This window comes from Triticum urartu, chromosome 3A, assembly GCF_056163025.1.
Source record: "Triticum urartu cultivar PI428250 chromosome 3A, HENAU_Tu73, whole genome shotgun sequence".
NCBI classification, from domain to species: domain Eukaryota; kingdom Viridiplantae; phylum Streptophyta; class Magnoliopsida; order Poales; family Poaceae; genus Triticum; species Triticum urartu.
The window spans coordinates 666,726,347-666,738,182 of NC_141875.1; the positions used below are offsets into that span (position 1 = coordinate 666,726,347).

At 48.0% G+C, this 11,836-nt stretch overlaps 1 protein-coding gene across 1 annotated transcript; it reads left to right on the forward strand.

Moving 5' to 3' along the window:
• The first annotated feature begins 9,100 nt into the window (after positions 1 to 9,100).
• Positions 9,101 to 10,372, forward strand: LOC125549152 (noroxomaritidine/norcraugsodine reductase-like). The gene is made up of 2 exons (XM_048712629.2): positions 9,101 to 9,399; positions 9,498 to 10,372. The coding sequence occupies exons 1-2, from the start codon at positions 9,314 to 9,316 to the stop codon at positions 10,234 to 10,236; spliced, it is 825 nt and encodes a 274-aa protein (XP_048568586.2). The 5' UTR covers positions 9,101 to 9,313; the 3' UTR covers positions 10,237 to 10,372.
• The last annotated feature ends 1,464 nt before the right edge of the window (positions 10,373 to 11,836 follow it).

The window sequence follows — 11,836 nt, forward strand, 5'->3', positions numbered from 1 at the left end:
TTAGGGGCGTTCAAACGAGCGCACGAAGGCGCGTCGACTGGGGGCGGTGGCGTCACCGGAGTTGGCTGGAATCAGCGCCGGTGTCCAGGCCAGCGGCGGAGCGGCTTCGACCGAAGGAGGAAACGGCGAGGCAGCACGCTATTGAGCAAAAGAGGAGGCTGGGGAGGATCTACGTGGTGCGGCGAGTCCAAGGGGCACGAGCCCGTGACCAAACGGTCACCGGAGACGCGTTGGCGACGAGCTACGGGGGCCGTGCATACGGGACCTCGACGGAAACTACGCTAGGAGGCACGGGGAGGGAAGCAAGTGGCACGGGCGTCTTCGGCGAGCGGCCGTGAGCACTCTCGTGTGCTCGGGTGAGCATGACGATGCCCACAGCGACGGCGGCGAGCTATGCGGCGGAGCTGCGTTCTGGCGGCGATGGCAGCGGCGGCTACGTTGGTGGATCCGTGCGGGGGAGCGAGGGAAGAGACACGATGGCTCACCGGGAGCCGTAGGGAAGTGGCAGCGTGCTCGGGGAGGCTCATCGGAGGCGTACGGCGGCGGCGATCGACGACGGTCGGGGTCGGGGAGGAGCTCGATCCCGAGGTTGTGGTGGCGCCGGGCTCAATCCAGATGGCGGAGAGGAAGTAGAGGAAGTCGGTGGAGCAGTCGAGCTCGTCGGAGAGGCACTCGGGGCTAGGTGGCCGCGAAGATGACGAAGGCGCGGCGGCGATGGCGCTCGGTTGAGGTGGGGAGGGGATCTGGAGAGCGAGGGAGAGAGCGACGAGGGAGAGAGGGGGCAAGTGGGCGAGTGGGGAGGGAGCCCGAGGCGTCAGGGCTGCCCTTATCCTCCCCGCGGCGCCTGTAGCGGCGTGGCCGGCGAGGTGGTTCGGTGGCGACGTGCGCGCGCGGCCGCTCGCACAGTGGAGGAGGGGGAAGACGACAGGGGGGAGTGGGCCGGCCTAGGATGGGCCAGTTGGCTCGGGTGGGCCGAAGCCCACTGAGAGGCCAGGGGCTCTGGCCCTTTTCCCCTTTTTCTTTTTCCAGCAGCTTTTGCCTTTTCTTTTTAGCCAATAATGACTTTGCAAAATCATGCTACTGGCCTAAACAATTTCAAAGAATTAAAGTGCACTGCCACAAAAAGGGTGGGAGGCTTTTGGAATATTTGCCAATTTTATAAATTAAAAAGGGCATCTAATTTATTGCTTAGGTCACTGTTTTAAGTAGCTTAGGGCACTTAAACCCTTTGCAAAAATGTTGGTTCACCACCAATATTAGTTGTGGAATATTTGGCACATGATGAACAATTTTGTTTTCATGTTTGAGCATTTTTGAAATTCACTCAGAATTTAAAATTGAATTCAACTGGAATAATGAAAGATATAGAAGACAATGATGACCAAACACTTGTTTAGCAAAAAGATTAGCTTAACCCCAAGGGTTACTGTAGCATGACACTGGGGGTGTTACAGGGAAGGTCAAGCTCTGGCTGAGGATCTATATGAAAACACAATTCAGATTGCAACGGACTGAAAGAGGGTGGTAGATGATGTCCAGAAGAACTCGGCAGCTGGGTATGAAGCTGTAGTGCATGAGATAATTCTTCGTGCAAACTCTTTTATTTCATGTAAAGTTGTTCATGAGTTTAGGAGGTCGAACTTTGAGGTTCACAATCTCGCTAAATATGCTTTGTCTTTAGGATTTGGCCGTCATGTGTGGCTGGAGATCTTGATTTTCTACCTGTAAACATTATGGACCATGAATAAAGCATGTGAGGTTGTCTAAAAAAAACTAGTTTCATTCAGTTTCTATCAGTATTTTTCTTTTTCCCCATTTTTTTCGTTTTTATGAACTTTGTTCCAATTTAAATATTTTAAGAAAAATCACAAAAAAAATCATATTTGCAAACTTTTTTTCAATTTCATGAACATTTTACAAATCCGTTAGAATGTTTTTCAAATTCATGTTTTTTCCCAAATTATGTGAACAGTTTTTTAATTTCATGAACTTTTAAAAAAATTGTTAACTGTTTTCAAATCCATAATCTTTTTTTGAGTTCATGATTTTTAATTCATTTTTTTATTTAGCGGTATTTTTCATATTAATTAACTTTCTTTGAATTTAAGACTTTTTTTTCAATCGGGATCCGCCGCGTCGAGAACCGTTAGATTTTGCCACATCTAGTGGCCCAGTCTCGTCCTAACAATTGCAACAAAGTTCGTGTTACAGAACCTTTTGCAACAGAGCTCATGTTGCAAAAAGATTTGCAATACAGATTGTGTTACATGTTCTTTTCGTCTTCGCCTTTTTGCAAGATAGACGATGTTGCGGATATTATTTTTTTGCAATGAAATATATCACAGAAGCTGCACGGTCGGACGCTGTTGTTGCTGTAGATGTTTTGCAGCAGGAGTCTTGTTGCAAACCTTCGTCCCATCAAAAGCATTGTTGCAAAAACCATCTTGTGTGGATAAGTATGGGATAAGACGTGCATGGGCCACAACCACGTGCCATTCGTGGAAACAGCGGACAAAACCTATGAGACCGAGTGGATGAAGGAAATCATTGTGTTTTCTCTACTCCTAGAGTGGGAGTTGGTAGCTTCCTGTCACTGGTTTTTTTTGCCTCACCACTCACCACCCCCTCCCACTGAAAAACCAAATTCCATTAAATTGATGAGATCTTGTTTCGTTCTTCCTTTGGCAGGTGCCAATTCAATTCAATCATGTAAATAATAGGTAATTAAGAATTCAGAGATCGCACCATATATGTAAGATCACCTTTACAAAAGACAGACATAAGATTTTTCTCAATAATGTTTCAAAACAAAATCAGATATTTCTCAATAACAAATCACTAATCTCACACACTATACCATTTATTATTATCATTATCTCTACTATTAATTTACAACCACAACTATCGTAATACAACAAAATAATAATAAAAAATCTTCTTACGAAATCACATATATCTCTATTATTGAAGGGGAGTAATTCGTAGGCCGCATCCGCGCACCCCTGCGGAGGGACTCTGTGTGAGACCCCATGGAGGATGTCGTGGCTGGACCTGACGCCGGTGTGATGCTCAAGTATGCCAGGATGTGTGGAGAATGGCCGTGGCGGCAGGCGGGTCCTCGGACCGCCATGTACATGTGTTTGTGGACGCGGTCATATTATATTTCTTATCAGTCATTTAGAGAGCCAGACAGGTTAATTCTCAAATCAAGTGTGTCCATTCAAATGTCAAGAAATTCGTTAAGGAAATGTGTCCTACAATACTCGGTAGGCCTTGTAGAAATGAATCCACTTCAAAAGCATCTTTACCAACAAGGTTCAATTGAACAATACAAGATGCGCGCCAAATGTGTAATATCTCTTATATAGTCGTCGTTCGTATCAGCCATTCATGCGAAAATAATTTAGAAATCAAACGCTAAATCAATTTCAAAATCAAACCATTAATGCAGTTAATTAGCTAAACAGTTAATTACATATTCAATTAATTAGGTCCATTTAAATAGGATTTTTTGGCCCGAATCAATTTGAAAACCGAGTCATTAATGCAATCAATTAATCGGACAGACGGTTAATTATGCCTACAAATAATTAGAAGTAGGGATTTTTTTCCAATTTAGTAGATAATTAATTGATTTGGTTGGCAGTTAAGTAGGCATGCAGAGCACTAGGTAGGTCGCGCCGAATTATTTTGAAAGCGCTCGCGGACAAGGATGGTCAGCTGGCTCTCAACGACATGGCTGAGAACCATTTGCCAATATGGACAACAGCCACCATGCGCTCGCGACATTAGCGGCCAAGCGTTCATCAAGATGGATGACGATCATGCTCTACAAGATGTCCACACGCTGACGGTTGCAGATGAGCAGTGGCGAATCCAGAACCAAATTGAAGGGTGGACTCAAAGTTAACGGAGAAAAAAAAATGAAATGTTTCTTTGAAGAAAAACAACATCATCTCGTAATTCTTTTGTCCAAATGAGCTGAGAATTTCCAAGAATACTACTCGAGGCATCTAGTATTGACTGTAATTGTTTTGGGATTTTTGAAAAATATTATATTTTGAGGTAAATTTTGAATTTGTATAGCTAAAAAAAGGGTTTATGCTCATATTTTTTTTCTCTTCATTTCTGTAAATCTGCAAATAGTTTGCATAGGTACATAGGACACCTAAATTAGTTAACATAACATGAACTAGCAAGTAGGAACCACAAATGTACAAAATTACCCAGCCGTCCAACCATGAGCACTACCAGCAGCCACGCCTCAACAGCTCAACGCCTTGAATCCTTCAGCGTGAACCTTTTTTTTTAGACAAACTCCGAAGCTTTTTATTCCGACGTCACAATGTTTACAGAAACGAAAGAGAGACCGTTCGGCTGTCCCAACCAAACATGTCGGCCAGCCGGAAGGGATAAAGTATGCTTCACGAGCTTGTGAGCCTCGATATTCGAGCTCCTAAATTCGTGAAAAATATTACAGACTTGGAAAGAAAGTATATGCTCTGATATTTCGAGTATGATCGCGCCATACTCTGTTGGGTTCTTCTCCTGGATATCTTGTACCACCACCTTCGCATCCGAGGCCACCTGGATGTTTGCCACGTTCAAATCATCAGCTAGGGCTAGAGCCTCCATGATCGCCATGCAGTCGAGAGTCGCCGGTTCAGCTATACCTCTGAAGACCACTGCCGAGGCTCCCAAGAAATTACCGTCTGAATCTCTAGAAATCGCTGCTGCAGCTCCATGTCCTCTTCCTCTCCCCACTGAAGCATCAACATTAAACTTTGCCAGCCCTCCAGATGGAGCGATCCACCCTGATCGTCTTGGCGCTGGTCTCGAACTCTGTGACGTTTTGATGGACTGCAGTGCATTGAGTTCATTCACGTATGAGTTTACAAATGCTTGAACAGAGGACGGACTTTGATAGATATGCTCATAAATTGCCTTGCGGCGTGCTCCCCACAGTGCCCAAAGAGTGACCACAAAGTTTGTGAACTCATCATGAGATAACGCCTCTTGCATGGAGAAAAGCCACCTCTTCGGGTCCGGTTCCTCGTTTTTGTTAAGCACATCAAGTATGTGTTCAGAAGACAACGCCCATGTGCTTCGAGAGACAGTGCAGTTTAACAGCGCGTGTCTCCAAGTGTCTTCGGCTCCGCATAGGCAGCACGCGGCCAAATCCGCCATGTTTCGGTGATGCAAAAGTGCAGTCGTTGGAGTGGTACGCCTCGCAAGTCTCCACAGGAAGACTTTGAGCTTCGATGGTACCTTGATTCCCCAAAGTTTTGTCCAACCATCGCCATCTGCATGTGTGTGAGACAACCCATCTTGTTCATATAACCAAGCTTCACGACTTAATTTCTTCTGCTGAATCATCCTATAGGCGGTTCTCACGGAGAATATCCCCCTCCTATCTTCGCTCCATGCCCAAAAGTCGTCAATCTGTCTTGTGCAAAGAGGGATCTGCAGAATTGCCTCCGCATCAATTGGTATAAAGGTTGACCGAACTAGCTGTTCATTCCACAAGGAGGTAGTGTGGTTGATAAGTTCTGAAACTCTCTGTGGCGGATGCTGGGTAAGAGATGTGATCGATCTCTTTATAAATGAGCGAGGTAGCCAATTCTCAGACCATATGTCGGTAGTTTCTCCGTTGCCAATTCTCCTTACTAGTCCTTGCACCATAATGTCTCTCCCGTCAATAATAGCCCGCCAGATCTGTGATGGATGGTGGCCCAACTCTGCTTCCAACAAAGATACATCCGGGAAATAAACACTCTTGAGTATGTGTGCGCTCAAGGAGGTAGGGTATTGGAGCAGAAGCCATGCCTGTTTGGACAGTAGGGCCAAGTTAAAAATTTCCAAGTCCCTAAAACCAAGGCCACCGAGATGTTTAGGCTTAATCATCTCGTCCCAGGATACCCAGCTTGGCTTACGCTTCCCTTGCTTACTCCCCCACCAAAACTGCCTGATCAAGGAAGTGATACTCTCGCATAAACCCCTTGGCAGGCGGAAGCATGACATAGAAAACACCGGTATGGACTGCGCGACTGACTTGATAAGTACTTCCTTTCCCGCAGCCGACAATTTTTTTTCCATCCAACCTCTGATCTTTTCCCATACTCGGCCTCGCAAGTATCTGAAAGTGCCATTCTTTGAGTGCCCCACGTCCGTAGGCATACCCAAATACCTGTCGCTGAGGGATTCATTCTGGACATTCAAAGTGGTTTTGATGCTTTCTCTCATACCCTGCAGGCAGCCTCTACTGAAAAAGATAGATGATTTCTCGTGATTTATGCGCTGTCCTGAAGCCAAACAGTATTGCTCCAACAGGTTTGATACTGCAACAGCCCCTTTAACACTCGATTTAAACATCAACAGGCTATCATCAGCGAAAAGGAGATGGTTCACGACGGGCGCTGTGGGAGCCACCTTGATTCCTTCTAACTGAGACGACGAAGAACTGGATTTCAGTAGGCACGAAAGGCCCTCTGCTGCGATTAAAAAGATGTATGGGGATATCGGATCTCCCTACCGAATTCCTCTAGATGGATAAAAAAGTGTCAAGTCTCTCACCATTAAAAAGTACTGAGAACGATACTGACCGCACCATGTTCATGATGATTTGTACCCATGCTGGAGCGAAACCTAGCTTGATCATTATCACCTGCAAGTATTCCCACTCTAGTCTGTCGTATGCTTTCATCATATCTAGCTTTAGGGCACAAAAACTATTAACTTTGGCTTTACTGCGCTTCATAAAGTGGAGACACTCATAAGCACTGATGATGTTATCTGTAATATGTCTCCCTGGCACAAAGGCCGACTGCTCCTCTGAAATAATCTCTGGGAGAACCTGCTTCAGTCTATTTGCAATCACCTTGGACGCGATCTTGTATAACACATTGCATAGACTAATCGGCCGGAATTGAGTTAGCAAAGATGGATTCATTACCTTAGGGATGAGAACCAAAACAGTATCATTAATACTTTCTGCACTCTCCTCTCCCCGAATTATCCTTAGCACAACCTCCGTCACCTCAGCGCCATAGAGCTCCCAATGATGTTGATAGAAATGAGCTGGAAAGCCATCGGGGCCGGGCGCTTTGGTTGGAAACATCTGAAAGAGGGCTGTCTTAACTTCTTCCTCCCTGTATGGTGCACCGAGAAGATTGTTCATCTCTGTTGTTACATTAGTTGGTACACAATTTAGAACCGTTTCCATGTTGCTTACTCCCTCCGAAGTATATAGAGATTTATAGAAATCGTGCACCATTGCTTTGAGTTCCTCCGGGTCATCAGTTAGAGTCCCCAGAGAGTTTTGTGGAGCCTTAATCATATTTTTCTTCCTCCTAATGCTTGCTCTCAAGTGAAAAAACTTCGTGTTCCTGTCACCCGCCGAGAGCCAGTCAACCCTGGACCGCTGCCTCCATAAGATTTCTTCCCTATGATAAAGCTCTACTAGATTTTCATTGATCTTCAGCTCAGCATGAGTAGGCGCAGTTCTACTTGGGTCCGACCGAAGTTTCTCCAGCTCCCCTTTTAGCTTTTTAATTTCTTTCCGCACATTACCGAACGTCTCATTATTCCAGCGCCCCAAATCAAGTGATATCGCCTGAAGCTTAGCTCGTAAGCCGTCTGCTCCTACTAACTCCGCCTCCCGTCCATGCAGATGTAATTGTATCGCTCCAGGTTTCATGCCCTTCCCACATGACTTCATACCTGAAGGGTTTCTGCTTCCAACTGCTTTGCTGAACTCTGTTTAGGCTCATTAAAATTGGACAGTGGTCAGAAGTTACCGCCGTCAAGTGTGTCAAATCTGCTAATGGAAACCTTGCTCGCCAATCACCACTGACCAGCGCACGATCCAGTCGGACCCTAGTGTAGGATCCTCCCCTCACCTTCTTTTCAAAAGTCCAAAAACGGCCATTATAGCCGATGTCCAGCAACATGCACACATCTACTGCCTCCCGAAAACTCTGTATCTGTGCATTGCTCCGTTGTCCCGCTCCCTCATGCTCCTCGGGACGCAGAACTTCATTGAAATCACCAAGGCAAAGCCAAGGGAGGTTGCATGAAGAGCTAATGTTTTTCAAGGTGTCCCATGTTTTATAGCGTAGGTGGGTTTGTGCTTCGCCATACACTACCGTGGCTCTCCAGGGATCGAGCCCATCCTCCTCAATAGAGCAATCTATATGGTAATCCGAATAACCAAGAATCTCAACTTTTATTTCATTGTTCCAAAAAATACCAATTCCTCCGCTTCTACCACGACTGTCAATTGCAAAACTATTGTCATAACCAAATGTACCAGCTAGCAATTCTACCCTCGAGCCTTCTATCTGAGTTTCGACGATACATAAGAGGGTAGGGGTAAATTTGTTCGCAAACTCGCGAACCTCTCGAACTGTCGCGGCTTTACCCACGCCCCGACAGTTCCAGCATAAAACACTCATTGGACCCGGCGGTGCTCCTTGAAGGAGCCCGCCAAATTCTTCACAGTTGATGCTGACAATTCTGAGTCTTCTCCCGCCTTCTTGGTTCTCTTCAAGTCCCTGTGCGGTGGGGGGCTGGCTGCAGTTATACCCGCAGGCACAATCGCAAGTGAGTTAGCATCTGCAGGTGCCGTTTCTGGATTCTGACGAGACATGGGGTGTTTGGCTCCTAGCTCGGCTCCCGCGTTCCTCTTCCTGCTCCAGTCCTCTATCTCTGCGTCGCTAGCCGCCTTGCTTGGGTCATAATCCTAGGCTGATCCGTGCACCTGTCTCTCTGTCATGATATCTCTTCCCTCCTCAGAACGGCCACTTGAGCGCTCCCCAGCACGGCCACCTCTGCGGCCACCGCGCTGGCTACGGCCTTCCCCCGGACCCCTTCCATTGCACATGACCCAGTTAGCTCGGAGATCCTTGAACACAAAGGCTGACGGAGGGTGAACACCATTGTCGTGTTCCTTAAGAGTAGTATTAGAAAAAAAAATCATTTTTTGAAGGGTAGGCTAGAGCCCTATGAAGCCCACCCACTGGACTTGCCACTGCGGACGAGGAGTCGAAATCCAGGGCCGAAAACATGGTAACGTGACATGATGCGTGACATGAGCCGGCCGTCCGGCCACCGCCTGCGCGAGTAATGCTCCGTGCGCATCGTCGAAAACAAGGAATCGCCGAGGAAGCATCTGCGGTTCTGCACTCCTGCCAGCTGCTACCAAGTCGTCATAGTGGGCAGCAGAGCTTCCAAAGAAGATTTAAGTAGCAAGGGCCAAGGCCAACCTGCCACATCGTTCACTAGCTAGTTCCAAGAACACACCGATCGACCGGCGATGGCAGCAGCAGCAGCAAGCAGAGAGGAGCGGTGGAGCCTCGCCGGCAAGACGGCCCTCGTCACCGGCGGAACCAAAGGAATCGGGTACGCCCTGCCCCTGCATGCATCTTTCTTTCATGCCGCTAGTTTTGTGACTGATCGCACACGCTGACACGCTCACTTGCGTACCATGCATGGCGCAGGCGCGCGATCGTGGAGGAGCTCGCGGGGTTCGGCGTCCGGGTGCACACATGCGCCCGGAGCGACGCCGACGTGCAGGAGCGGCTGCGCGGGTGGGCCGCCGACGCCGACGCGGGGCGCCTGAGCGGGCGCGTCACGGCCTCCGCCTGCGACGTGTCCGTGCGCGGCGACCGGGAGGCGCTCATGGCCACGGCCCGCGCCGAGCTGGGCGGCAAGCTGGACATCCTCGTCAACAACGCCGGGCAGACCTTCTTCATGCCGGCCACGCAGAGCACGGCGGAGGACTACGCCCGGCTCATGGCCACCAACCTCGAGTCCTGCTTCCACCTCGCGCAGCTCGCGCACCCGCTCCTCGTCGCCGCCGGGGGCGGCAGCGTGGTGAACATCTCCTCCGTCGCCTCGGCCATCGCGTACCCGGTGCTGTCGGTGTACTCGGCGACCAAGGCGGCCATGAACCAGCTCAGCCGCAACCTCGCCGTCGAGTGGGCGAGCGACGGCATCCGCGTGAACTGCGTCGCGCCGGGGGGCATCCGGAGCGACATCCTCCAGAGCAGCGGCATCGAGGTTGACATGGAGGCGTTGCTGGCGATGGGGAAGAAGGAGAACGAGCGCGTCGCGCTGGGCCGCATGGGCGAGCCGGAGGAGGTTGCGTCGCTCGTCACGTTCCTGTGCATGCCGGCCGCGTCCTACGTCACCGGGCAGGTCATCTACGTCGACGGCGGCCGCACCATAGCGGCATAGGCTTCGCTTGCTACTTGGTTGCTATACTTGCTACTCGATTAAACTGTTCGAGTAGCTACTGTTCTTTATATGCTAGTACTAAAATAAGCATCTTCGTTTCGAGTTCAAAGAAGACGACAAAAAGGCATCTTTGTTCCATCTTGGACGAACGCTTGAGACATTTTGTTCCATCATGCGGACCGAACTATGTGTGCATTTTCATTGTTATAAAAGACTATTAACACATATGCCTATGCATTGCAAAGGTCAGAAGAGATAATCGGTGTTTCTATAAAACACGGTCTTGGTTGCGGTAGGCGACAGAGCGAGGAGTTGTGATCTTCTCACGGACATGTTTGGCCCACAAGATCTTGATAGTGGTGGGCTTGATCGGCGTGACAACGACCACTCAACTCATGCTTTTTTTTCCTTTGGGTCTGCTTCGTCTTGGGGTTGCGGTTGGCTCCTCATCTGGTGGCTGCGCAACAATCTTGCTTCGACCACTCTGACGGCATAATCGGATGGACTACTAATCGTTGCGCATAACCAAACATGAATGTTTCTTTTTTTTTATCAAGGTCAATTCTCTTTATTTTAGCGTTCACCTGCCCACAGTTTTTTAAGCCAAACCAGGATATTCTATCTCATTGGCATGTGCAAGTTACCACAGACAATAAATATGGGTCCCTAATTTTGCACATAATTCTCGAGACAACTCATTTATTCCAGACAACCACCTTATTTTCAGACAAGCTGGTGATATAAAAATTGGTGGCATTTTAATATAAGGTCCCAAGGTGAGGCTATTGGTATCATAATTGCAAGATAGCTGAGTTGGTTTTGTTTATCATCATAATAAGGAAGGTCCATGGTTCAATCCCCTCGCGGTGTAAATTTTTTGCTGCTCGTCAGTCTGATAAAAAAAAGAAATGTGTGGTAGGCCCATTCCGCCCACCCGGGGATAAACGGAAAAAAAATCCGGAAACTACATGCGGACCGGACGGAACAAAATCAACACATATATTTAATAGGTGGACCAGCCATTTTTACGTAACACGTAACAAGACCGACTAAGCTCAGTTGGCATCCGCCTGAGGAACTAGACGGGACATCGCAAATTCGATTCCTTATGGCCGCAAAACATTTTGCCTCACTCGGCGAGGATCGATGGTCTGGATGTGGAGCAGGAATAGCAGCGGAGTGCGACTCAGGCCGAATACAGCCTGGGCGACAGAGCAATTTTTTTTGTGTGTGTGCCAACGGAGTGGGAGCTAGTATTTGACACTAGTTGCGTCAAATAGCACTTGGGACGCACAACGGTTTGCGTTTGGGCCAGCACACTAGCAGGCACCGAAACGACTTGTATTTGTAAGTCGCGAGTAAAAATCCAAGAAGAATGACGCGTTGAAGGATCGAACTCATGACCTTAAAGACCCAACTAGGTGCTGCTAGCCACTCGAACAAACACGCCTTGCTAAAACCAAAGGCCAGCTCGAATGTTTAAGAACGTACTCATATTTGAAACACCTTTTGTTCTTCTTTTTCGTTTTTTTTCACAATTTTCAAAAAATAATAATTGTTATGAATTACCAACTATTCTTGGAAACATGAACAATTTTCG